This window comes from Penicillium psychrosexuale (assembly GCF_028828465.1).
Source record: "Penicillium psychrosexuale strain IBT 29551 chromosome Unknown utg000004l, whole genome shotgun sequence".
Classification (NCBI taxonomy): Eukaryota; Fungi; Ascomycota; class Eurotiomycetes; order Eurotiales; family Aspergillaceae; genus Penicillium; species Penicillium psychrosexuale.
Genome location: NW_026643189.1, coordinates 1,135,155 through 1,161,658, shown reverse-complemented (window position 1 = coordinate 1,161,658; position 26,504 = coordinate 1,135,155). Strand labels below are relative to the sequence as shown.

Sequence of the window (26,504 nt, the reverse complement as noted above, 5' to 3'; positions counted from 1 at the left end):
CAGAACCGGGAAATTGATATTGAACTTTTGAGAAATGAAAATTTTTGAGCAGTATCCTATGCAAAATGGAATGTAGCGTTTTTTCAAAAGGCCTTATACCGGCATTATCTTCAGGTCTGTAGACCCAACCTTCAACCAAGCCTTCACTCAGCCTTCACCTCTGACCGGGGAGAGATGGTCAACCACACGTCTCTCCAGTAGCTAATACCACCTTTGGTCATGAGCTTAGCCTCGGGCTTACCCTTTACAGTCTCCGGCTTGTATTGACGGAAGAACTAGACGATAAATCAGCACTCACCCCAGGATAGCACGTAGCACAGCCGGAAAAAGACTCACCTGCAAAGGACCCTTGAACAACTCCATCATAGCGATATCCCTCCCTAAACAAACACGCGACCCATATCCGAACGAAAAGTTATACTTATTATACAACTTCGCCTTCTCAGCATCCAACCACCTCTCCGGCTTGAACTCCTCGGCATCATCCCCATAAAGCTTCGGATCCCGATGCACCAGGTACGGGTTACAGGTAACCTCCGTGCCCGCCGGCGCAAAGCGACCATAAAGATCGAGCCCCGGCTCAGGGACATAGCGGGGGAAGATATTCGGCGCAGACGGACACAGACGCATAGTCTCCTTCACACAGCCAACATAGAAAGGCAGGTGCTCCAGGACCTCATTGTACTGTGGCATATCGGAGATGAGTCCCTTGCGGGCGGCGTTATCGATTTCCGCCATCATACGCTCGTACGCCTGCGGGTGGGTCATGAGAAACTGCACCATGGCCTGGAAGGCGGTGCCGGTTGTGTCAGCGCCAGCGAGCAGGACTAGCAGGACCTCGGCGCGGATGTACTTCAGATCGAGGGGCTTGCCGTCTTCTGTGAGAGCATCGAGGAAAGTCTGGAGCAGGTCTGTGCGGTCGGTTTTCTTGCCGTTTTCGATCTCCTTGATGCGCTGGTCGATCAGCCGGTCGCGGAAACGCATTAGCACGCCGATGCCGGAGTTGTCTTCTGGTTTGGCTACGAGGTACTTTTTCAAGAAGGTGGTTTTTACCCATGAGGTGAAGGGGTGCAGGCGGGCTAGGAGACCGAAGGCTGGGAGGCCGTCGTGGAAGCCTTGGATTAGGCCGCCGATGTCTTCGCCTTTTTCGATGAAGCCGAAGGGCTCGCCGAAGCCAATTTCGCTGATGATGTCGTAGGCCATGTAGCTGGTTGTTTTGTTAGTCGGAGCATTGTTTCATTTGGCGCGTGCGCTGCTTACACTGCCCACCAGGCGAAGTCGAAGGCTTCGCCGCTCTTCGCGAACTTTTCGTTGAGCTTGGTGGTCCATTCGGTGATGCGCACATCAACCAGTGGCTCCATTTTTTTGATGTTGCTGAAACTGTACTATTTTGAGGGTCATTTTTTGATATCTGCAATTGAACTCGGATATCGTCATACCGGTCCGGCAACGTGCTTTCTGAACACGGCATGGGTCTTATGAGATCTCATGTTGAACAGAGACTCGGTCTCACCGAAACTTCCGGTAATATAGTGTCCGGTCTTGTCTGCATTGCGGTGGTAGACTTCCGGGAGCTTTTCATGATCGCTGACCAGCAACAATGTTGGGGTGATCCGAACAACAGGGCCTAAGATATCCACTTGTTAAAAAGCCATTCCTTGCGGAGATATAATCAAGACCAACCATATTTCTTAGCAAGCGCATAAACAGTTGGTACCTCGGTCTCCTGCAGATTATGCCATGCGATCCAGAGACGAGTTACAGAGCCCCAGAAAGGACCGGGGAATTTCGCGAGCGGACAGAAGAAGCGATAGTAAATAACTTGCCAGGCAAACTTGAGCGTGACATAGGCCACAAGACTCAAAATGACATTGTTCACCGTCACCAGTGACAGGACATTTTCCGCAAGACCCATGGCGGATTTAGGGATGCAGATGCATGGAAGATGAAAACATGTCTTTTTGACAGAGGGAGGAAGTAACCCCTCCGGAAATGAAGGACCGCGGATGAATATTCGCACTAAACAGCATATTCGTTGTAGTAGTAAGGGCCCAAAGGTCATTGGCCAAGGCTATGTCGAGCTAACAACACCTGACGATGCTGGTATTTACCTGGAATCAAGCCTAGACCAAACTAGGGCTAAACGGTTGGAATATCCTCGGCGTGTGAGTTGACAGCTCGTGCATCTGGCCCCCTTGGTGCTAGTCCTTGCGCTAAGGGCATCGGTAAATCGTCGAAGGATTGCGACTCCGCTTGCTAAGGAATCGCGTCTTTGGGCTGATCCACTGTTGCGGTTATTCCTGGAAAACACAGATCCCGTCGTGATGTCACTGCCTAGTAGCCTAGAATAGTAAAGATATTCTGAATATGGAGAAAGACGTTGCCAACTGTCAAGGGGCCGTGCGGGTTCGGTACGCGCCGTTCAGAGGCGCCGTTGCCCACGAACATTTGAAACAACCAGCGCAGGAGATTAGTTGCTCCGCAGGGGATTAGTTGCTCGGCAGTTTCTCACCGGGTGTGAGTCAAAGACTTTCAAGGTTCTCTAGGGTTTGCACTGGGCCAGACCGAAATGACGGAGTACATCGCACTAAGGTGGAGCGGGAGGCTGGCGTTCTCCACTACAGATAGCCAGTGTTTCTCACAGGTCTCATTTCCTCATATGGAGTCGACTAAATAAAGTTGCAGATGATGGCCCTCGTGCGAAATTTTCATTAACCCGGATGCTTACAACAATTGTGGCAGGAAATCGGAATATCTCGGCTGTCACGATAATTCCAATAAATTCTAGAAGTAAGTATCTTTTGTAGGGAATTCCATACAAAAGTCACAAAGGATTCGAACCACAACTACACAAAGTAAAAGATCGTGCCATATAATCTAATATGTTAGTGTTTTTTTCATGAACGGTCCAATCGGAGTATATTCCTTTATTTTTTAGTTAGTTGAGTGTTGGTGAAATCGATATTGTAGCTTTTCTATGGTTGTACCTTTTGTATGGCATCTACATACAACAGGTACCTGAGGGAATTAATATCGTTGATTAGTCAGGGCACCAACGCGGTAGGAGACTCGGAACGAGTTAGACTCCGACTTTTGATTCTCCACTGGTTTCCCAAAAAGGGGAAAAGATAAAATAGGTTTATTGTATGAGACAGACCAAGCCCTAGTGATCAACTATTTGCTAAAGCGGATAATTTCTATGGTTGCACGGAGTATACGGAGTATCGTGCTTCTTAATATACTACTAGTATAATAAATTGAATTGCTAGTCGATCTCTAAGAATATTTACGAAAAGGCTCTTGATATGTATGTACAACATAAGATATGTACGCACAGTAACTATTAAAGTTCCATTTCCTCACACTTTGTACCTTGAAGAATGTGCAGTGTAGGTTTTTGATGTCATATGAGATGCACCGATGCTTCACATTCTAGTTAACTAGTTAACCTAGTTAGCCAATCTCGCTTAATAAGAAGTTATTAAACGGCCCACTCTCCGCTCAGGACGGGCTCGGAAGGCAACTGGAGTCGTCCAGATCGAGGTGAGGCTTCAAACTATGGGCCATCCATCGTCCGTTACTCCGTCATATTCCGTAATTAGGCGCATAGACAAGAGCTCCCCGGGTTCTGGATCGTTTAGATCGGTGAGCTCCTCCTCTACATTATTAATATCTGGCAGGATTCGTCTAAATTTTCAAGCAATGTTCCGCTGGGTTTGCTATGTTCTAGTTGCTTTTGTCCGTCGGAATTAGGGTTATCGGGACTATACAAGCACAATATCACTCCGTATAACGTATTCACTCTAGGACATACTAGTTACTATTTAATATTAGTATCAAGATATTGATCAGCATCGAACATCTCGATGGCATGAAAACAAAAATAAATCAGATCTCTCCACCTCGGCGGGAACCCACGGACTCTCGTTTTCTATTCTTCCATGTTTTTCCTGCTTTCTTATTGGCTATAAGGAATTTCAACTTGGTGAACTTTCCAATAATTAGAAAATGATAATAATCGTCTTCGAGACAAATGTGTCGACCCACGATACTTGTTCGAGCCAATCCAACTCGATCAGGTGTATGTCTTTACTGCCTATACACAATGACTCATTGTCTCGGAACAAAGCTTCCTATAAACGATTGCTGCTTCATTTGTCAAAGCATGATACAGTTGCACCTACAATTAGAGATATCTGAGTGACAAATCATAGCGCTAGAAAACCCACCTTAGGGCTCTTTCTGTTTTTCGTAAGTGGCTTGAGACTGGGAGCCTACCCATAAATGGCATGCGTATTTTAGCCCGAATAGGTCAATGAATGTCTTTAGTTGTGGGGATAGTCTGTCTCGTGTGGCTTCAAAAGTGTTACGATGTTTTCTTCTTTTGTGGCTTTTTTTATGGTATACAGTGGATCTCCAAGGCTACTAGATCCATGCAGGATTCACGTCTGTAGTGTGCGCAGACTTTTATTCAAACTAGTACCAGGGGCATTAGGGATAAATATGTGTAGTATAGCCCATAAGCTGGGGTACCGCTAACCATTCTTTCTTTTTTTTTCGTTTATGCTTACACTAATCATTTGATCATTCGTTCTCGATGGGACATGTGAAACAACTATCTATACTATTCATCTAGTCTAATTCCTTCTTTACGTCAACTCACGGTCTTTTCTCTCTCTTTTTATTTCTGCTTGTATCATCCATATTCCTCGTCATGGCTGGTGCCAATGGTTCTCAAGGCCCTATGGTCGTGGGCGTCTGTGTGGCCTTTGCCACCTTGACCTTCGTTGTGTTGGCTCTTCGTCTCTTTGCACGCCTTTATGTCTTGGGCCAAATGGGCGTTGACGACTGTAGGTAGATTATGCTTGATCTATTTTACCAACACCATACTGACATCTTCCAGACCTCATTATTTGCGCTTGTGTAAGAGACATTGACGTTGTCATTACAATATTATACTAATGGAAATAGGCTTTGTCATGGGCATTTATAGCTGTCGTAATAATCAGTATGTTCTAGCTTCTCCTACGACTTTTTGCAGCAACTAATATCAACTAGCGGTCAAACATGGACTTGGAAAACATTTTGCGGATGTCGACCAGACCAAGATCGTCGACTATTCTTTTGTAAGGATGCGTATCCCGATATTGTACAGCATTGCATTTCTAACCTTCCCCAGGCTGTCTGGCTGAGCTCAATGTTCTATCTCGCAACACTCGGATTCGTCAAAACCTCCGTCCTGTGGTTCTATACTCGCCTCGGAGATCGCTATCTCACTCGCCTATCCTGGGTTATGATGGGAGTAATCGCAGCACAAGCCATCTCATTCGTTCTCGTGGCTGCATTCCAGTGTCAACCCATTAGCATGGCCTGGACTGGAACTGGAACTGGAAAATGCGTCAACATCAACATTTTCTATCTATGCAACGCCGCCTTGAACATCGTCACCGATCTCATGACTTATACCTTGCCCGTCAAGGTAATCTTCCATCTCCAGATGCCTCAGAAACAGAAGTTTGTCCTGGCCTTTATCCTCTGTCTTGGTCTTTTGTAAGTCTACCCAAGTACCTCCGCCTGGATGCTTCCTAACGGATTAATCTACAGCGCTTGCATCTCCTCGATCATTCGAATTACCTACATTCCTGCCATGCTTAGCTCGAAGGACCCCACCTACGTCATCAGCGGTTCCATGTATTGGTCAGTTATCGAAACCAACGTCGGCATATTCGCTGCCTCAATCCCGTCATTCAAGGCGATTGCATCCCACTTCGTGCCTCGCTTCATCGGCGAATACAGCAGTGGGAATAAGTATAACCCATGGTCAAGCAACAACACTTCTCCGTGGTATGCATCTAGATTCTCCAAGGTCAGGGATCCCAACAGCCTCACTATGTTCACGGTCGACAGCAAGGATGATGGTCCCATGGGTAACAACATTGGCGGGGCCAACTCCAGCAAGGAGCGTATTATCAAAAACAGGATCTTTACTCACACGAAGATCGAAACTACCTTTGAAATAAATGATAGTGGAAGGGAAAGCTCGGCATCGCTCGAGCGAACTGGTTAATGATGTCGGATTTATGCTTACGAGTTCAAAAGTTGACGTACAAAATTTTATTTGTGACATTTAGGCAATTTATTTCGGTTCATATATTGTAATGCATGTTCAAAAGACATAGATGTCTTATTCTGTGTAAATGGCTATGTAAATGACTGTATAAGCCGATCTATCGTAGTGAGTTTTTGCCTGATGCTCCACCTGGGCCTGAAGAAACCAACATAATCCAATGTATGCAAGTCGCTGAATGTTGAAGTTTGACCAACCAAAGAGTTTCCAAAAATCGCACAAATTCAAAATACCAACTCCGCAACCAAATGATCACCTCTCGTCCTTCAATCACATGTATGCAATTGTCTCGCCCTCGTCTCACCTCCACATGCGGAAAGCCGCCACCCCAACACCAAACACAGCAAATATGCAAGCCCAGTGCGCAAGACCCCTCCGTAAATGATGATTAATAGACCTCTCAATAGCCTCGGAATCATTGATACGGGGAAACGGCACCCCAACCGGAACCTCCAAACTCAGAGCCTCGCACAACGGCCCCCATCCCTCCTTAACATCAAAGAAGACCAACCTATCCGCAGGCACAACCTCCTTCAGCCAAGCAATATGGCTCGCATAAGTCTCCCGACCATGCTGACCAGCAACACCACCATAAAGCCTCTCCCACAGCGCCGCCAGCAAATACCCATACGGGATAAAATGTCTCAACCCGTCCAGCGGGAGCAGGACAGCACGCGCAAACCAAACGCCAGTCAAACTCTGCACGTGGAGCATACTCTTTTCCCATGAAACGGGGTCGCGGGTGGTGCAGACGACCTTGGCATCCGGGTACAGCTCCATGAGTTCCGGGACGAGCTCGGAGCCTGGGGAGTCGGTGATGGCGACGTAGCCGGCCAATCGGCGGCGCAGGAGGGTGAGCATCTTTTCCCGACTTGCGCTGTCGTCTTTTTTGAGCCAGTTTTGTAGAATTGGCATCCAGCTTTTTATCTCTCCTGGTGGGCCTTTCGATATTTGCGTGCCGCAGTGGTACACCGGTCCGTTTAGGAGGATTTCTAGCGCTTCGCTGAATGATGAGGTCCCGGTGCGTGGTAGCCCGGCGCCGATGACTTGGATTTGTGTGCCGGGTTGTGGGACGGAGGCCTTTTGGCCCATTTTGTCTGTATAGGGTGGTTTGTTAAGTTGGGTTGGCGTGGGCTTGTGGTTTGTTTCAAGTTGGCTGAGTGACCCTCTTTTTTTTTCCTTCTTTTCTTTTTTTCCTCGACACTGGCTAATTTGCTTGTTTGGGGATATTCGGGGTCATGAAGGCAGAGAGCCTTATTTATGCTGGGGAAATCAACAGGATTGGAGTTGGTTTATGTTTCTTTGATGGATATAAATGCCAGATAGGAGACTCCCGCTCTTTGGCCCCCACTTTGGAGTTCCGCTCCCCCAGGATGATCGGCGATGGGTTGGAGTCTTTAGAATAGGATTTTGAGTCGAGGATATGAAGCCCAGAGTGTAACACTGTATGCGTTGGTAGTAAGAGCACGTAAATCAAGCACTTCCACTGTGTCTGAGTGTCGTGTAGAGCTGGTGATGTCGGTGATGGCCTGAGGCAGCGGGAAGTTGCACCACAGCATGAAACTCTTGTGTTTGAGAATAATGAATGGTGTGATCGAGATAGGCGTGCTTGTACTCGATCAAAACGAGAGTACCCAATTAAACAGAGTAAGTTGGCATGGGGACGAATATGTAGGGCTATTCTCAAACTTGGGAAAATATTGGGACTGTTTTCCACCAGTAATTCAGAGGATATCGCAATACCTCTGCTGTATGAAGCTTTAGTATTTGGGGTTCTAATGCGATTCATGAAACAATTACAAAAGTACATCTAGATACCAACAAGGTAAGAGGTGATATATGTTCAGCACATCCTCCACATAAAAGTTAATTATTTAGGAGGGACTTGAAGAAAGCTATGCAAAGTCCAAAATAAGAGATGCAAGCAATGCCTTGAGCTGTAGCCAATTTAGAATCCTATATGATACCGCAAATTTACCAGATCACCAAAAAAATGAAAGTGAAGAATGCAAAAAAAAAGATAGACATAGCATGTCCTGGTTTCGATCCAGGGTCCTATTGTGAGTTAGTTTGATGTTGTGAGTCAAATGGGTGTCGGTGAAACGTACCTCCGGGTTATGAGCCCGGCGCTCTTCCCCTGAGCTAACATGCTGATGGGATACAATCTAGCACCCCTGGAGATTCTATACCCCTACTTTGAGATGCAAAAATAATAATAAATGTTTATAAAAGGCGAATAATCGGTATGAGTCTAGTGGTGAGAATTACCAACTAGTCGCCCCATTCCAAAAATGAAGCTAGTGCTGTCAATTTGCTAGAAGATGAGGTACTTTTGTACAACATAGTAGCTACTAAATATAGAACTCGAAATCCTCGAAAACACGATACATATTTTACCCAAGGCTTATATTTTCCACCAATCAGCATGTTAGCTCAGGGGAAGAGCGCCGGGCTCATAACCCGGAGGTACGTTTCACCGACACCCATTTGACTCACAAACATCAAACTAACTCACAATAGGACCCTGGATCGAAACCAGGACATGCTATGTCTATCTTTTTTTTCCTTCTCTATCTTTTTTATTAAAGCGCTTTTCCAAATCCTTACTTTTTTCGTCCCAAGAAATTCCACTGAATTACATCTCACAAAAGCCAGTTCAAAGTTGTACCTCAATACAACTGCATACTCATATTAACATCACTTGCCTCAATCATCATTGTATATCAGCTCTAAGGTTGGTCCGACTGGTCAAGTTCTGCAGGGATCTCTTAAGGAAACAAGGGGCGATATAAAGGGATAGTTAACTATAGTACTACGCTGACTTTGTAATGAGAAATACCGAAATTGACCGTCATCGGTATTCCAGCAATATCGTACTCCTCGAACACAGAAGAGTACCTTTCGCTCATTTCGTCCCCCATATTTCCCTTTGCAGTATGACCGGAGCCCTCGCATCGATTGCAAAATCTGCAGAAATATTGGTTGTATCCCTCCATTAGGCACCTGCAATCTCCGTATCCCGTAGACATTTCAATGTCTCGAGGATCACAGAGAAACAGATCCTCAGGCCACTAGAATCAGACGGGTTGGTGAAGTTGAAGTAGTAGAGCAAAGAACAGACGCCTCGAACCCGAGGAAAGATGGAGGATACGAGGAGTCTGTACGTCAATAGAAGATTCGGGCAATGTAGGGAATGGCGCATCAGGGTCGAGAATCAGCCGAAAAAGCAACGAGCGGTCCGAAGTATCTCCGGATGATCAGGCAGCGGGCCTGAAGACGTCGAATCGGTGATGAGAAAATGTATTCGATAGGCACAACAAGAATTGGGTCGATTAAATGACCGGGAGCTGAGGTAGCCTGACGTGGACGCCAGATGCCGTAACGATATAGAAAATAATGGGGATGTCATCAAAAAATTCCTCCATAGGCAGATACTCAGGTCAAAACCCGAGCGAGGGATGCAGAGTCAGAGTTGTTATGATATCGTCGGAAGATACCAAAGACCACACTGAACTGTGTGATATTTCATACATACTTATCTAGTATAGCCGATCAGAACACGTTCATGCGTATATTGTGGTGATAGGCGCCTTGTCTCGCATTGGAATCTGCAGTCGGGTATGCACATGCATGAGACAGAGCATGCGCCGTTATCTTTGAAGTCCAGGGAGAGAGTTGAAATAGCAAAACTGCCGGGCGGTACGGAGTAATACGACTCACGTTTCACATCTCATATGACTCCCTCGATGATGCGACCACGCAAGGGATATAGGTACCGGTGCATCGCAAAAGAACCAACTGAAGTCAAAATAAGCCGCCAAGCCATCTATCACACCACCGATATACGAACTCCTATGTAATAAATGAGGAACGCCGATTGTACGGCAGATTACGTTAAAAAACAGAAGTTCGTCCTCAGCCACACACCCACCATCGTTCCACCTCTCCACCTCCCCACCCCTCAATACACAACGGCATTGAAGACCCACAGCTATCAAGCCATGGACCCACCGATGTATATCACCCTATTTATCATTTCTTGTCTATCATTTTCAGGGTGCACAACGTAAATATACCTATACGGCTTATTATTGGTATATGGTAAACGTTAAGATAGATACCCACAATTGCAGATCGATAGTTTCAAATACGTACAAAACCCTCGAATAGCTTCAATTGACATTAATGACGATAACAACCAAAGATAATGACAGCAACATTCACACCCAGTAAAAGATAGGAGATATGGCATGACACTCCCGGAGGCACATCGGTATGAAACTCCATGTGCACAAAATACCAACTCCATCAATAAAAGATGGGACCAGAATCCTGAAGGGGCTAGAATTGTGCTTGTGCAATTCCTGTACACAACTACGTCGACACTCCAAAACCCAAACCAGAAATCCCACCAGTACCGGGTACCAGGATGGTGGTAAATCGCTTATCAAGCTAGAGTTTGGATGCGCTCGGGATTGTTCCAAGGCTTTCTGGGGACCGGCTACGCAATGGTGGGATCATAGTCTTGGCATATATGGATTATTTGCATGTCTTGTTTGTTCTAATTTCTTGTTGGCATTGAAGGTACAATGTACAGTGTACAATGTGTTGATAGGTAATGTAGGTAATTGCTATGGCTGATGCAATGCGGAGAGTACGGAGCGGAGTACGGAGGGCAATATATGATCAGCGCGAATCGGGACTCATCCGTAGGGGATGTTAATTAATTGTAATATACAACATGCAATGTTCAAAACTTTGCTCGTGGTGCATTGGAATTTTGTCAACTTTAATCGGTCTACGGTGTATAGGGTAGATTCAGACAATGTACATATATCTGCAACACATGCGTAGATTGTTAAACAGTCACTAGTTATGGCTGGCATATGTGGGTAAACATGCAGGTTTGATGCAAGTGGGTACGAGGATCCAAGTCTATCCCTTGATTATCTCAAAGTAAGAGGGTGGAGTGTAGAGTAGTGTGGAGGGAGTGTGGAGAGTGATATACATATGTATCATTTCCAAATTCATGTCATATCCAAGCTAATATACATTTTTTTTTAGAGGAATGTACTATAGTACAAGAGGGACACACTGTACTGGGGTCAAAATGCAGCAACACCATGTACAACAGAAATGTACAACACCAAACCCGTTTGTTTTCCCGGCCAAATGGCACAGACATAAAATAGAGGGGGAAAACACGCAAAATGAAAAAAACACACCGACCAATGCTAAAAGGGGAACCGCATGTAAACAAATCATCAACGTAAAATCGTACACATAATAAAATCGGAAGCCGCATAGTGATACAGTTCATGAGAATGGTTCATGAGAATTAGGGAGCTGAATCGTCATGATGACGAAGCCCCGGATTTTTGGTGGAGCCCAGTGGGTCCACCATGGGTCCACCGATGACGTTCGGCATGCCGATCCGGTGACTATGACGTGGAAGGCGCTCTCAATCTCTCCTTCTGCGCTGCTTGCCTGGCCAGTCGATCTCGGGATGAACCACTCGCATATCTGTAATTAATGTAATTAGTGTATGATCAACTTAAGGGGTGAAAGCGAAAAGGGGAAAACTTACGTCTTGTCAAAGCATCGTTTCGGCTGAAGGTCTTGTCCTCGTTACAGATGTGGCAGCGCACCTTCTGCTTTCCGGCAGTGTGAATCGTATGCTCGTGCCGTGTAAGATCGTAAGGCCGGGAGAAGATAGAATTGCATGCTTTGCCTGTAGACGGGTTGATGCGTTCGCACTTGTGCGGGCCAGCCTGGGAGTTGCGGAGCGAGGTATCGCGGCTGACAAGGTGGCCGCCCGGTGTAGTTTGTCGGTGCGCCTCGCGCTTATGTCGCTGGAGTCTAGAGGGAGAGTCGAAGCGGTCTGTGCAGTTGTGATATGTGCAAGTGTAGGTGCCCGCATCCGAAGATGTGTTGTCGGGACGAGGAATGCTCTCTGTAATGGACATATTCATTTGACTTGGAGGCGAGCTCTCGGTAGATTCCACTGCTGGGAGCGAAGGGAAATCGGTACCCTGCGGCAAGAGGTTCTGAGGGCGATGCATCTGAGGTTCAGAGAATGCGAACTGCGGCTGGGCCATGCTAGGTGTCGAATACTGAGGGAATGCTTCCATCGGTCGCATTGGGCCAGTATCGCGGCGCAAGCCAAGCGCATCACCCAGGTTGAAATCAGCCTGACCCGGAGGGAACAGAGGAGGCATGGAATCATCGTTGTCTTGGAAATCCAAAACCGCATCCTTGGGGGACATAGTCTTGATATCTCCAGTTGTGGTCTGGTCCATGTTCATTCCGTTCAACCCATTCATTGCGTTCTGTCCCATGGGGACGCTGGTGGCCATCTGGGGCTGCTGGAGAGCGTTGTTACTCATATCACCGGCGAATGGGGAAGAAGTACGGAAAGGTGAGCGATCCCGTCTGCCGCCAGGCGATTGCGAACGAGCTGACAAGTGTCCTTGGTTAGCAGCTTGCAGACGATCGGCAATGAAATTGCGCGGGTTGAGGTGATTCTGTCCCATTGGCTTGGACATCTGAGGCGCTGCCATGATGGCGGGGTTGTACAATTCGTCTTGGTAGATATCGGAAATCGTTCTGTTCAGCTTGGGGACTCCAATTGACATGGCACCATTGGCATTGTATTCTGGAGGATCGAAATGTAAGTACTGGTCCATCCATAAATCAATATCAGAAATTCGATTCTCACCATTGGTCATCGACTTGGATGCATCGTCGAGTTCATCGAGGGTAGTCTGCGGAGTCACCGGTGAATTATGGCTCATCGATGACGCCGATGGAGCCAGTGAGTAGTCGTTCTGCATTTGCTGCGGTGACTGCTTCTGCTGGTCCATGATCGCTTTTCTCATGGCAGACTCGGCCTCAGCATTGTGACCATCTTGGGAGGAGGGATCGAAACTTTGGAATGGAGTCGCAAGGAATGAGTTCTGGAGAGGGGTTTGCACCGGGGTGGGTAGCGGCTTGTTGGCGCTGTTTGAGCGGCGGTGGTAGTTGTTGGCGGGCAACCCTGCGTGAGCTGAGCGCGAGGATGTCGAGGGTGAGGATCGCTTTTGCACACCGGGGTATGGGATGCGCGCAGGGCTCAACAACTGCAGGTTGCTATCCCAACCCTGGTTACTAGCGAGCGGCTGTTGTACCAGCATGGGCGTATAATATTGCTGAGGATATTGCGACAAGTAGTGCGATGGTGAATTAGAACCCTGGATGTCGTATGACGGGTTATATGAAGACGCTGGGGTCATCGAAGGAGCCCCGAAAGACTGACAGTCAGACGTCTGCGGGTAAGAAGTCGAGAAGGTCGGAGAGGAGAAAGTAGGCGAGGGAGGTGCGGAAGATGGCGGGGAGAGCTGTACACTGGGGTGGCACTGAAACGGTGACTGCAAACGAGACTGATCGTAGTGCAAGGCGTTCTCAGAATAGAAATCCGGTGGGTATTGGTCGTCTTGTATGATGATGCCCTCAGGGTTGTATGGATCGGTGATGAGACCCTTACGTGGGTACATAAGCATTATGTTATCACGGTGTTGGAGGGACGTCAGAAAGTGGGTAAGTGTTCGCCACCGGGGAAAGGCGAGCTTTTATAGAACCCGACGGCACAAGATCCGATTAAGATTTCCTGATCAATTGTGGCCGTGCTTTTGAAGAAGTCTGGATTGGCGACTTTGGTTCAAAGCTTGAGGTAGCGAAGAGTCTGGAAACGTCGGGAGGCTGATCGAATGGTAAGAGTAGAGGGCTGGAACTTTAATAGAGACAACTATGGTTGAGGTGAGTTTGGTTCTGGAGAATGACTCGGCCGGAGGAAAAGCGAATCTTACTTGATATGATGATCTCAAGAGTCAGAATAATGATTGGGGGGGGGGGTATGAGTAATGAAGTTGAAAGATGGGAGGAAGTTGGAGTTAATAAAGAGCGCCTGTACTAGATGACCTCACTAGCTCGGTGACCCCGAACAAGTATTTACGGTATTGACCAATTTGGCGTAATTGGCGTAATTGGCGTGATTTTTATTATTTTATTTGTACCCAAGTGCGAGACTAGTCCGCATCGGGACTGGATTCGTATCACCACATACACCCATTTTTACCGAGTCCCACTGATCTGATCTGCTCTTTCCCTTGGTGAAGTTTGTGGCTTTCGGTATACAAAAGCCACACGGCTCCACCATACTATATTCTATGTCATTGGGCTTTTGGGTGTCAATGGGAATTGTTGGAGATCTACATATTTAATAAGGATTAATTTTTTAAAATTTCTGTAGGACATTTCCGGGAGTATTCAGCCAAGGTTTGCAAGACATCGCTTAGAAAAGACAGTAAAAAATCAAATAATCGGTCGCATAGTCTAGAACTAGCTCCGATTTGCACTCGGGTGACCAGGGCCATAATTTGGAAAATGGGGGTGGAGATGCCGAGGAGGAATCCCTAGGGCTGAGCCACACCTTAGTTTGTTTTGGTGTCCATTTTCGCGTAACTGAATTTTGGTTGGGAACTAACGATTCGGCCTTATGTGCTATTTCCGGTGAGTCATTACTCCTCGAATGCCCAGAAATATACAACATCGAAATGGACGGAGTGTTGTTCAGCCGAGGTCCATTCTTAGTTCCTCCGTACACTTCCAAGGTTTCTGTATACACTAGCCACATCGAGATCAAGCCATGTGGCTGGTGTCCAATGGTTCGGTCCCAACATTCATTCCTGCACAACATCTGCAAAGCACATTCCTCTTGTTTCTTCGTACTATTCCAAACCTCGGATAACTCAGGATTGTGGCTGCGAAATAATATTCTCCCAACTTGCGATTGTCTTACTCCGATTGTCTAGGATTGTCTTGCGATGTCTCCCCACTGCCCACCAATCGGCGGATTCCGCTCGTAGTTCAACAGACGCGATAGTCAGCTGACCATCCTCCGTACATCTCATGGCATGATAAGCTGAATTTGGAAACTGGTCCATGGATCTTGTTTGTGTATAGGGACTTGATGACCAGCTGACCCCAGATCTTGAGTCACCACCGGTTATTTACTTTACTTTTAATTTACTTTGACTTTATTTTTGGGCTAAGGGCTACTCTCCATGTCTCAAATTTGTTCCCCGGTACAAGCGCTTGTCTATTGGGCTAAGCTCATAGGCTCGGCGGGAAATGCCCAACTTGTTACACAACACTCTCATCCGTCTCTAATATATGGGCACATGGTCTCCTTACTGTGGGGTGATTGCCTTAATTTTCCGGTCTACACGGAGTAGTACTGTCGATGATTCCATGACTCGATCACATGTGAATCATATGTTTTCCCCTTTGACTCAAAATTTGTTGAGATAAAATTAGAGTACATATTTGATTTGATCGGATCCCTCCAGGCTACTCCGTGCTAAATGGATAGCGGGCTTTGTAGCACGGAACACCATGGGTAGCGTGGTATGTACGGATACTGCGGGTTACATTTTCGAAATTTTCTGTCTAGCGCTGTCATCTTCAACCGTGCATATGCACATGGCTTGGACACTAAATGCCAGTGCATCAGATTGCAGATCAAGGGCCTCCGAACCGAGCAGCACCGGCAAACCCCGGGTTTCCAGCTTGGATCTCGTTTAGGCGCAAGAACAGAGGCCGCAGCAATAGTCCTCCAGATGCCATGTGACCCCCGAGGATCTCCCTTTGAAATCCACTAGCGCGAAATAAATCCGACCGGCAGGTTCCATTTTCTCGGTCTGGACGCGCGAACTCGGGTCCGGGGTCTGCCGTATTTACCGAACAGTCTGGCCCAAACCCGACTGATCTCCCTTTCCCATGTGGACAAAACCGGGAAAGTCTTGGCGGATTCCTCGAGGGTGCACCGAAACGTGGCCCCTACCGAGTCTGGGGAAGTGGCAAACCAACCTCAGCTGATCCAAATATCCAGATCCAATGGCCCACTCAGATTATAGTGGAATGTATAAGATCTGGGGATATATTGGCCTTCCGAAGGCACCATGATTTACGATGTACATTAACCTCCTTCTCAATTAGGCATCGATCCTGTTCATTACCAATAGAGGGCCCCTGCATAAGACTCAAACGACCACGGAGAAAAATTTTTCACCGGCATGCAATCCCGACCATAAAACCTATGTCAGCACCTTAATCCGGGTTTCTCGGCGATGGGTCTGCGAGATTGTCATGCAGGATCATATTTAGTAACGAGCTAATGCAGCAGCGAAAAGTTTTTCAATGTAAATGATTGGATGCTGGGCTAGGGCTGCACAGCCACTTCTCGGTACTGCCGTTACGCCGTTCAAGTTTTCCGGTTATCTGTTACCGTACGGCACTTGGAGCAGCCACAATCTGCAGGTAATCGTATTTGGTATCTCTGGTATGTTCCAGAAGGAATTTTCAGTGGCTTTTGCATGCCGCTAGTGTTGCATTCGGTAAAGCGTGGTTGTTTTCGTTCTTCTGGAAGCTTTCTATTTTCGTCCCGGAATGCCGGCCTCCGGGCATCGCCGACATTGTCGGAGGACCATGCTCCTGTTTTCAGATGCAAGATTTTTTTTGCTTTGCGCGTTTTGTTATTGATGATTTAGATTTTTGGCATTTTGGATTACCAACACTGACTGATTATTCTGACTCACACCTTGGCACCTTCAAAAATCCATGACGTGTCTGTCTTATATCCTCGAGGCTGGCCCGCGTATGCTTATACTATGCGCTTCGTTACTTTGAGTCAAGAAATTTTGGAAAGAAGGCTCCAAGGAGCTTTGTTGGGAAAAGAGTCGTGGCTATGCAACTCATGACAGCAAGGAATGGCACATTCTTCACTTCGTTGCCTATGTACACGTGTTATTCTAGAATTTTGGAACCTAACCACGATCTATCCCTGCATTCCGAAATGCCACATGTCTCTGATTATAATACAGAATAGTGGCTATGTCGTGTTTCTGTCTGATACTCAAACCGTATAGATTCTCTAGGATTCCATCGATTACCAAGCACCCATGAGCCACCCTCTAGGACAGGTTAGTTGCTTGTGATTGTGCTTTTGATGGACCCTTGAAATATCCCAGCTAGTTGGTGGGTAGATAAGATGTATTTGTTTGCTGGCTAAGCAAGAGATTCTTTCATCTTGCAGAAGTGGCCAGCTATTGATGCATTTGGGCACATTCACTGTTACCCCAAGCAGTTTGTAGACCTCTCTTTGGCATTCCTTTTCCCTTTCTTTCTTTCCTCTCGCAGGCAGCTTGGCGTTCAGCTTGCTGCGTTGGCGGTCTCTTTACTTCGCCTGCAGAGATGCTTCTGTTAGATTCTAGAGGATGAGATCTTTAGAGCTTTGTGGGATGAATCATGAAGCTATTTAAAGAACTTCAGATGTGTGGTTAGATTATCATCTTCCATATATCTTGATTATCACTTTCTACTTGATCATTTCTCTTCCTCCTTGCGTAGTCTGATACGTTCATCAGCAGGCCCTCTCCCACTTCTGTACTTTCTCTCTTGTCTTGGTTATGCTGGATTGAAGCACTCCCCTTGATCTGGCTCGTCATACTTCTATTTATATTTATATATGAATTACGGAACCAAATGTGGTAGGAATCACATGCTTCCATGTCCTCAATCCAACGGGGTTGTACCAAGGTACAATAAGGTATGGCACAAGGAAGACATCAAGCCTGACACCGGTAAAGCATCTGATAGTCGACCAGCCTAGTCCTCGTGCATCCAAGAAAAGACCCGATCGCTGGAGAAGGAGATCGAAAACATCCAGACTCCAAGTTACAAGTTGGAAAAACTCGTTGGCTATAGCGAAATGCTTTGAAAAGGTGACGAGATGGTATATTTGCAGGACAGACAGCGGGTGGGGGGGGGGGGCAATATTGTGAGTTTAGCTAACGAATGGGATGACTTACTACTGTGTTGATATCTGACTATTGATTAGCCCCCAGAGGGCCAGAGGTTACTATAGAGAGCACGTGGTCAGTACCTGCAGGTATATACCGAGCCATTCATAGAACATATTTATTGGCACGGCAACGACCAGTATCACTCAGTATACAACCTTGGGTCGCAACGTGACACTCCTAGAATGTCTTCAGTGCCAGGAACGCACAGACTTACGCTCATCGGTATTCGGCACCGACGAGATCTGTATGCACTGCACTTCCGCGTTGCCTTCGACGACCCAATGACGCTGGTGTCACTGACACAAGGACATGTAGTTACTGTTGGGTGCCCGGCAAGGCAGGCACCAAGTGAGTCCAGATCCCACATAACTACTTCTTCCCTTTCCTCCCCTCCTTGTCCACCTCTATTCAGCCGAATCTACGCACATTGTTTCTCTCAAACCGATACATGATGTATTACCACAGAAGCAGCTCTCGATGTAATAAAGATGACCACAAATTCCCTTATCTGATGGTGATATTGTAGTCCTTTATGTTACGATCGCAACGTTTGCTTGTTTGTTTCTTTGCTTGTTTGCTATTGCTAAGCGAGAGTTGGTTGTTTACATTGTTTACAAAGTGGTCAGCTATAAGAACTGGCTGTCTCCCACTTTGCAACTTGCTTCTTCTTTCTCCCCTCATCTTGGTTATTTTGAATTTAATGCACTTTTTGTCTAAAAGACCTGGCACGTCACACTTTATACAGAAGTTGGAACTTATCATATCTATCTAAGTGAACAATTTCTAGGAAGATCTTCCTTGTATGTTTTGGCTTGTGTAGTCAAAGGAAAAGTGAAATTTCAACATCCCAGCATGTTAGCTCAGGGGAAGAGCGCCGGGCTCATAACCCGGAGGGCCCTGGATCGAAACCAGGACATGCTATATTTTTTATTTTTTTTCATCCCACTCACTAACTATACTATTTTTTACAAGATCTCATGCAGGCCTGTGACAAATTGAGTAGTTTGCAATTATACAGCGCGTCTGCTTTTGTGGGTTGTTTTACCTTAATATTTAGCATGCGGAGGTGGGTGGTTAGGTAGACCAGGTAACCAAACATCAACTTGCACATATACTCTCACTCTTAAAAGAATGCAGACCTACTCATCAGCTGACCCCACCATCCTTCACTCTTGATCTCTCACCCTGCACTCACTTTCATCAGTAACCTCAACGCAGAGAACAAAATCTGAACGTCCCACACCTAACGCTCACCACTGTCTCGTCGATATGAAGGACGAGAGTACCTGCGCCAGGATAATCCGACAGTTGGGAACTACATATCAAGGTGGAGAGAATGAAGATGTCAGCCCTGCCAAGGAGCTTTTGGACGCCTTGAAAATGTACCAGATACTACCACAGAAACCAGAAAGACAATTAACGTCATCACAGCATACGGGTTGAGCCAAAATACAGTGACCTGATTATTGTGTGTGGAGACAACGAATATGCCGTGCACAAGTGCATAGTTTGCCCACGATCGGATTTCTTTGCCAAGGCCTGTGACAGTGGGTTCCAGGTGAAACAGAGACCAACATATGAGTCCTGCACACTCGACTAACACAACCAAGGAAACATTCACAAACAGGGTCATACTACAAGAAGAGCCGATCTTGGTCAAGGGAATGATCGAGTATCTCTACCACCTGGACTACGAGGCGCAGGTTCACTGCCCAGAGCCAGACGTCTCTATGGGTCAACGCAAACCAACACCGGACTCGGATGCCATGGAGATTCTTGAACAAGCCAAGAGGCCAGCGATCATATCTGACACCCTATTGTTTCACATTTTGATGTACTCCCTGGCAGACCGGATGTTCATTGAAGGACTGAAGTCCCTCTCAAAGGCCAAGGCCAATCAAGAGCTGACCCGACAGATAAACCTGGAGACATTCACGCATGCGATTACTGAGATCTACAACTCAACACCCGCGAGCGATAGAGGGTTGCGAGACATGGCAATCAAACTGACCATGGACAATCTGATACTGTTGGGAAGGATGAGGCAGTGGTCCGAACAGGGATTTCTACCGTTGAAACTCCCAGACGGTTTGATGAAAACAATTCCACAGTTTTCCTATGACTTGGCTGTGGCGATGATGGACCAGAAGATAGCCGACTGGGAATGCCGTGGCTATGGAATGAACTGGGAAAATCATTGATACCACGGCCTAGCCTGGGGCTTATATCATACTCCCGCGAAAGCAGCTTGTTGGTAAGACATTTGAATCCAAGGCGATATCTCGCGGGTGGGAATAGATGGAATGAGAAGACCAAGTCTTGTCAGCTTCACCAAGGGTGGGCGAGTTGGAGGTCAGCAAGGTGATATCAGCTAGACTCCGTTTGGTCTATCGGGGTTCGGGTATGTGTCTTCCATAGTTGTCCTACTGTGGTCGGAGTAATACCTATATTGCACTCCCAGTCTCACTCCAAACTACCTATTGACATACTTAATTTCTTCTTGATTGCTCATGCCTTCGGTCTGTGTGGTGGTATTAGTAGAGGGTATACTAGCTTGGATGGTTGCTAATTGACCACGTAGTGCTCTGTTGTATATTCGTCTCTTGGCGGGACTACATGTTTGTATTATCTGCAGGCCTGTTGGTCTATCCAAATGTATTGGTGGATTTATTTCTCTCGACCTTGTAGTATACAGCTGGGTGGCAAAAAAAGTATGGACCTCCGTTTCAGGCGGTTCAACTCGGTCTTCGTATGATAAATTAGTCTCCATCACCTGGGATTCAAAGGACACCATATATTTCTATTCCAAATCTGAATATTAAATCCATCTCTCGCATGTTTCGATTATATGTGCATTTGCCGCTTGGTTGTGGGTAGATCCGAATCTGTCATGCTTCATAGCGCCAAGCAAGGTTGAACTTCCTTTTTGGGGGGTTCATCTTCGACTTGGGTAACAGATCTGTTTCGCTCACCACACCACAATGCGTGGTCTATATGGCTCTATTGAAGTATGCATGTAGTATATTACTTGCGTATTTATTATATGCGTGTATTTTGTTCGAGTTCAATGCCTTTGTGTGCGCTGAATGAGACTCTACGGTTTAATGTTTGGCTTGATATATATCCGTGGTATAAATCAGTATGCATCTACGTCCACACACACTCTTCCAACAACACACATACTTCAAATCATACGAGCTAGCCATTCAAATAGCTGGAACATGAAAATAAAGCACAGCATACGCAATTAAATGCAAACTACAAAAAAGCATGATGAATTGTTACAGAAGTGTATATGGTCGCCTGCATACATTGTGGAAGTACTGAAGAACCAGCAACACAATGAACTATGATAGAATAGACATATAGAGGGGTTAAGTTCTAGGAACACTAGGTCAACAACAGAGATCGAACCAATATAATCCATGGTGGGTTGATGTTGGGCATGGAAAAGAGGCCAGCCTCAGGCAGTCAAAACAACGCGTCAAGCAACGCGAAGACCGAAAGATCAAGCCACCGACAATAGAGTGGCAAGCACCAAAATACAAAATAGAAGCCAATAAACAAGAACGTACAGGTACATCTACCACGAGATCTACTCAGAACAGACATCAATTATTTCAAGTTTTGATTGATTGTATTCGTATCGGATCGCACTTATGTGCTTGATCCCACCATGCCTATGGTGCCAGCCGTAATGTAGAGGCCGTTATGATACAGAAAAGCTCAGAAGCGCACACTATGGACGCGCAATAGTGGTAATCGAGTGATATGAAAAGCAAACCCAGAGACCCATGACAGTTGCAGTAAAATAAATCAGAGAACACCCCAACGTCCCGTCGTACCGTGAACCAGCCCGGAAAAGAAAACAACAAATGATTTAGCCACCGAAACCGTAGAGGGTACCTGAAGAGGAAGGTTAGAGACGCGTTGGAGAATGGGAAGACACGTGGAAACTTACGGCCCTGGCGCTTGAGAGCGTAGACAACGTCAAGAGAAGTGACAGTCTTGCGCTTGGCGTGCTCAGTGTAGGTGACAGCGTCACGGATGACACCCTCGAGGAAGGTCTTGAGGACACCGCGGGTCTCCTCATAGATCATAGCGGAGATACGCTTGACACCACCACGACGTGCGAGACGACGGATAGCGGGCTTGGTGATTCCCTGAATGTTGTCACGCAAAATCTTGCGGTGACGCTTGGCACCACCTTTGCCGAGACCCTTTCCACCCTTGCCGCCTGAAATGAGACGCGTTAGAACGCGTTGGAGAAGTGGAAGTGTGGGGTAAGAACTTACGGCCAGACATATTGAATATGGATTAGAAGAAAAAGGGGGTTGTAGAAGTGGGATGGAGATAAGTTGGTAATTGAGAGGTTGTCGATGGAATTGATGGAAGAAGAGGGAAAAGAAACGGAAGTGGACAGAGGATATTTGTATGATACGGGAATGAGCGAGGATTGGGAAATCACGCGCTAGGGATCGCGTCCGCCAATGAGAGCGCAGGATCACAGACCAACCTTGATCTGCCGGGAGACCCCAGAGTTGGCTCGCCGACTTTGCCGTGGTCGGTCTTTGATCCTGGTATCACCCGCCACCAACAATGTAAATTTGTAGGAAAAAGAAAGGATTATACATTCCAAATGATGGTGAACACGCTCAGATGCATTACTCCCCCATCCAAAGGAGGTTGGGTGCAAGATCAAGAATTCAAGGGTTGAGCATTCTATACTCCCTGATCCTGCGTTCTCATTGGCCCACCTCTCGCTTAGTTGGCAGTACCAGCACTTTGATCCAGCTCGGCCAATCAGAGCTCACCGCAAATCGGTCTCTGGGCTACACGCTGCGCAGTCCCCAGTCCTACGCGCTGAGTTTCCTGACTGATCCTGATCGGCTGCCGTGCGCTGATTCGTGGCTCCCTTCCAGATCAATCCCCCCCCCTCCCGTCTCCTACAAATACTCTTCCCCCACCCGCCTCTCTCTTCCCTTTTACATCCATCCACCACCAACCAACTCTTTCATCAACAAAACCACATTTTCATCAAGTCTATCATCAAAGATGGCTCGTACCAAGCAGACTGCCCGTAAGTATTACTTCTATCATATTTCATTCATCTCACTGCAGATACCTGATTAGTCGGGTGTCCGCCTTGAGGATGGGTGACGCGTTCACGCGTTGGACATGAAACATTTTACTAACTGTCGCAAATAGGTAAGTCCACTGGTGGCAAGGCTCCCCGTAAGCAGCTCGCTTCCAAGGCCGCTCGCAAGGCCGCCCCCTCTACCGGAGGTGTCAAGAAGCCCCACCGTTACAAGCCCGGTAAGTCACATATCTTGTCGTCGTCGACGAATACACTTGAAACATATTCTAACGTTCATCTCCAGGTACCGTCGCTCTCCGTGAGATCCGTCGCTACCAGAAGTCCACTGAGCTTCTGATCCGCAAGCTCCCCTTCCAGCGTCTGGTCCGTGAGATTGCCCAGGACTTCAAGTCCGATCTCCGCTTCCAGTCCTCTGCCATCGGTGCTCTCCAGGAGTCCGTTGAGGCTTACCTCGTCTCTCTCTTCGAGGACACCAACCTGTGCGCCATCCACGCCAAGCGTGTCACCATCCAGTCCAAGGACATCCAGTTGGCCCGCCGTCTCCGTGGCGAGCGCTCGTAATTTTTCTTTTCAACGAGCTGGTTTTCTGAAAGGCGATCATGGGGTTTGTTTTTATCTTTTTATCATGACTACTGGCGATACATGATGGGTTTGCTTTCAATATCAATGGGTTTCGGCACTGGGTTGCTTCGCAATTTTGCTTTTTTATCGATGCTACTGCTCACCATCGATTGATGGATCAGTCATGGGCATGTACATTACGGGGGCTCCCTTTAACATGATGCCTTAGCGCGCATCATCTCATGACAAGACGCTTTAATGCTGTCTTCTTGATTCAATACTTTCTCTCCCTCGTAAATGATAAATATTAATTTTTACGTGACTTGCGACCGACTTGTCTTGTGTAGCTTTTGATCCGCTGAGGCTTGAAGTGTTCTTGCTTTGTTCTCTTTGGGTCTTGTGGTCTCATGTCCGTCCTCGGTCGCAAGGTTGCCTTTCACCCCGTTCAAACCGGGCACCCCAATACCAACGCCCAACAACACCGTCGAAAATGAGATTGGAGATTAGTCAAGCTGCAAATAACAGAATCTCAGACATGGTTCTTTCCAAACCAACCTGAAAACAGGTGATTCGATCCCACCCCGAATCTTCCGGCAGGTTTCCTCTCGTTGCGCAACGGAATCCTAAGTACGAGATTCTTCTATAATTAGACAGCGACAAACAGACAATGGAATCTGACTCTTAGACTAGAAAAATTCTCGGCCACTTGGAAAACCCCGCTTAAAGAACGTCGGGTCATCTCCTTATACTACCTAGTACTTGACTCATATCCGAAGCACTCAATGTACCTCCCGACTATGACTTCATCTTGACTTAATCCTGCTTTTCAACAAGCAACTGGAACTTGGAAGTCCGCAATCAAATCCTGCAATACAATAATCAAGCAACAATCAAATAAAGAATTAAACAGCACACAGCACGCAATCTGAATGCGAGTTTCCGACTGGTTCATACCATATCATGCTAAAGCCCTGGCCAGACCCAAACCTGATTGCCACGTAGCACTTCACTCTAATCAAAAGCGTGACTTGAATGAGCTCAGCGTGTCATAGAGGCTCTAGGCCGCAATATGTAGGTACATTGTACATTGTAGGTAGTACTGTAAGGCTCATTACCCTTCAGATCCCGAGGAATGTTCATATAAAACAGGATTATCTGCGCAGGGTAGTATCATATGACCAATCCTGAACTCGAAAGAACAATGAGTAGATCAGATGAATACATTTGCCGATCCTGGTATCAAACCTAGTCCAACATACGCAAGCGAGAGCAGCTGGAGCGCATTCCTGGTATGAAAACACCGATGTAACAGTTACTGCGTACATGGATTGAGTTGTTGAACAGATCTATTCTACATGTTAAAAAATCGAAATCTCTTCCCCTTGCAAGGCTGAAGACGCTATGCTATCTAGTTATGGATCCCAGCTGTCATGCCAAGTTTAAGTGGAGACAGAGTGACTTGAACGCGTGTTTTGTTTCTTTGATCTTACTGCCCACATAGCCGGAAAAGCTTTGAGATGAGAGAAGGAGGTAGCTGGAGATGAGAAGGATGTACTCCTAGAACCTGACACGTATAGACATCTTGGGTACTAAGATCAAGGCTATATAGTCTCGTGGTAGATGTATCCATCCTCGGTGGATCCATACATAGTTAGTTCGTTACATGTATGGGTCTAACTGGCCTGAGGCAAGAAAGAAGGCGCTAAGACACGTGGAAAATTCTAGCTTCGATTCTCTCGATATAGTAATTGTTACATACAATACAGAGGTATTCACACCGCTGATTGGTCGCGTGAGTGTTGTCAATATTGGAGTGGAAGCTCCCGAGGTCCACTGGCATCTTAGATCTGCTCAACAAGTCGACCACTTTTACCAGCGTTGGATTTCATGCTTTGTGATTGGGACTGGCAGAGGTGGTGAATGGCGAAAGAAGGATTTTATAGGTTTCCATGGAACAGCCTTTTCTCATTAATTCGTTTCCTATTCAAGAACTACAATCTACTTTCCTATCGAATTGAAGTGACACCCAACACACAGAGCCGGAATTATCACCGTGCTGGGTCTATAGAACACCAAGGCAGAGGCATGGCGAGTTCGCTTTAAGTGATAATGCGCGGGAACTGTGATCAGGAATGTCAACTTCGTTTCAGCTTAACGGATTGATTTTAAAAACCCGACCACCATCTGAGCCTCACTACCGGAGACACCTTTGATGTAGAATCTTCAGATCGGTTTATCCGGGGGCTTATTTGCCGTGACGAGCGAGACCATTTAAGAACGATGAAGAACGAGGATGATCTAAGGCAGGATGTCGAAAGCGAGGAAAACATTATTTCCGCCGCGAAGATCTGCCGCATTCAGCACTTTGTTCTTGATAGCATGCCAGACATGAGACGAGCAACTTCGGGTCGCTCTAACAAGCTTTTCCGCATGGATCATACGAGCAGGTGGCAAAGCAAGACCTGTCTGTGGTCACTTGCCTCCTTCCTGGTCCCTCTTCCTTATGACACCGAGCGTCCATGTGAATTGCAGCCAAGCATTATTCAAGGTCTCTTCTTCGCAAATCTGGATCTTCCGCAGTATTGAAGAGAAGGACTGTTCTGAAAGGGAAATTTCCCCATGGAGAATGTTTTTCACTGTTGTAGCAAATGGGGTCGTTCATTTTTGTCCCCCATTCCGTCGACAAATTAGTTGAATGGCTTGATCCTGTCTATGATATGGGTATTTTCGCCGCCGGTAAGTTGTGATATCGACTCTTCTGTAGTCGTAGACCTGATGTGATATCCCACGTCTTGCAATGGGAGATTGTAGAGAAGTA

At 46.7% G+C, this 26,504-nt stretch overlaps 8 protein-coding genes across 8 annotated transcripts; 4 read left to right on the top strand and 4 right to left on the bottom strand.

The window, feature by feature from the left end:
• Positions 1-143: 143 nt before the first annotated feature.
• Positions 144-1,915, bottom strand: N7518_006238 (cytochrome P450; the record flags this gene model as incomplete). The annotated part of the gene is made up of 5 exons (XM_057187165.1): positions 144-275; positions 337-1,207; positions 1,261-1,385; positions 1,440-1,627; positions 1,684-1,915. The coding sequence occupies 5 exons, from the start codon at positions 1,913-1,915 to the stop codon at positions 144-146; spliced, it is 1,548 nt and encodes a 515-aa protein (XP_057038868.1).
• Positions 1,916-4,636: 2,721 nt separating this feature from the next.
• N7518_006237 (putative integral membrane protein Pth11-like) lies at positions 4,637-6,067 on the top strand (the record flags this gene model as incomplete). Its single annotated transcript, XM_057187164.1, has 6 exons — positions 4,637-4,850; positions 4,904-4,923; positions 4,972-5,008; positions 5,059-5,126; positions 5,180-5,550; positions 5,605-6,067. Coding segments are annotated over 6 exons (1,173 nt in total), but the record flags the coding sequence as incomplete, so codon positions are not given.
• Positions 6,068-6,427: 360 nt separating this feature from the next.
• N7518_006236 (sulfotransferase family protein) lies at positions 6,428-7,219 on the bottom strand (the record flags this gene model as incomplete). The annotated part of the gene is made up of 1 exon (XM_057187163.1): positions 6,428-7,219. The coding sequence occupies one exon, from the start codon at positions 7,217-7,219 to the stop codon at positions 6,428-6,430; it is 792 nt and encodes a 263-aa protein (XP_057038866.1).
• Positions 7,220-11,588: 4,369 nt separating this feature from the next.
• Positions 11,589-13,665, bottom strand: N7518_006235 (stress-regulated transcription factor RPN4; the record flags this gene model as incomplete). Its single annotated transcript, XM_057187162.1, has 2 exons — positions 11,589-11,650; positions 11,715-13,665. 2 exons carry the CDS (start codon positions 13,663-13,665, stop codon positions 11,589-11,591), a joined length of 2,013 nt encoding a protein of 670 aa, XP_057038865.1.
• A 5,631-nt stretch (positions 13,666-19,296) lies between these two features.
• Positions 19,297-20,228, top strand: N7518_006234 (BTB/POZ domain-containing protein; the record flags this gene model as incomplete). The annotated part of the gene is made up of 3 exons (XM_057187161.1): positions 19,297-19,409; positions 19,459-19,585; positions 19,638-20,228. The coding sequence occupies 3 exons, from the start codon at positions 19,297-19,299 to the stop codon at positions 20,226-20,228; spliced, it is 831 nt and encodes a 276-aa protein (XP_057038864.1).
• Positions 20,229-21,662: 1,434 nt separating this feature from the next.
• On the bottom strand, positions 21,663-22,396 carry N7518_006233 (histone H4). The gene is made up of 3 exons (XM_057187160.1): positions 22,323-22,396; positions 21,989-22,264; positions 21,663-21,933 (listed from the first exon to the last, which is right to left on the bottom strand). The coding sequence occupies exons 1-3, from the start codon at positions 22,330-22,332 to the stop codon at positions 21,908-21,910; spliced, it is 312 nt and encodes a 103-aa protein (XP_057038863.1). The 5' UTR covers positions 22,333-22,396; the 3' UTR covers positions 21,663-21,907.
• A 686-nt stretch (positions 22,397-23,082) lies between these two features.
• Positions 23,083-23,686, top strand: hhtA (histone H3; the record flags this gene model as incomplete). Its single annotated transcript, XM_057187159.1, has 3 exons — positions 23,083-23,107; positions 23,236-23,343; positions 23,409-23,686. The coding sequence occupies 3 exons, from the start codon at positions 23,083-23,085 to the stop codon at positions 23,684-23,686; spliced, it is 411 nt and encodes a 136-aa protein (XP_057038862.1).
• A 2,280-nt stretch (positions 23,687-25,966) lies between these two features.
• On the top strand, positions 25,967-26,272 carry N7518_006231 (uncharacterized protein; the record flags this gene model as incomplete). The annotated part of the gene is made up of 1 exon (XM_057187158.1): positions 25,967-26,272. The coding sequence occupies one exon, from the start codon at positions 25,967-25,969 to the stop codon at positions 26,270-26,272; it is 306 nt and encodes a 101-aa protein (XP_057038861.1).
• Between the last annotated feature and the right edge of the window lie 232 nt (positions 26,273-26,504).

Bases quoted from the DNA above. Each gene is read 5' to 3' on its own strand.
- N7518_006233 (XM_057187160.1), bottom strand. The intron at 21,934-21,988 runs GTAAGTTTCCAC...CTTCCTCTTCAG, and splicing joins CGCTCTCAAGCGCCAGGGCC to GTACCCTCTACGGTTTCGGT.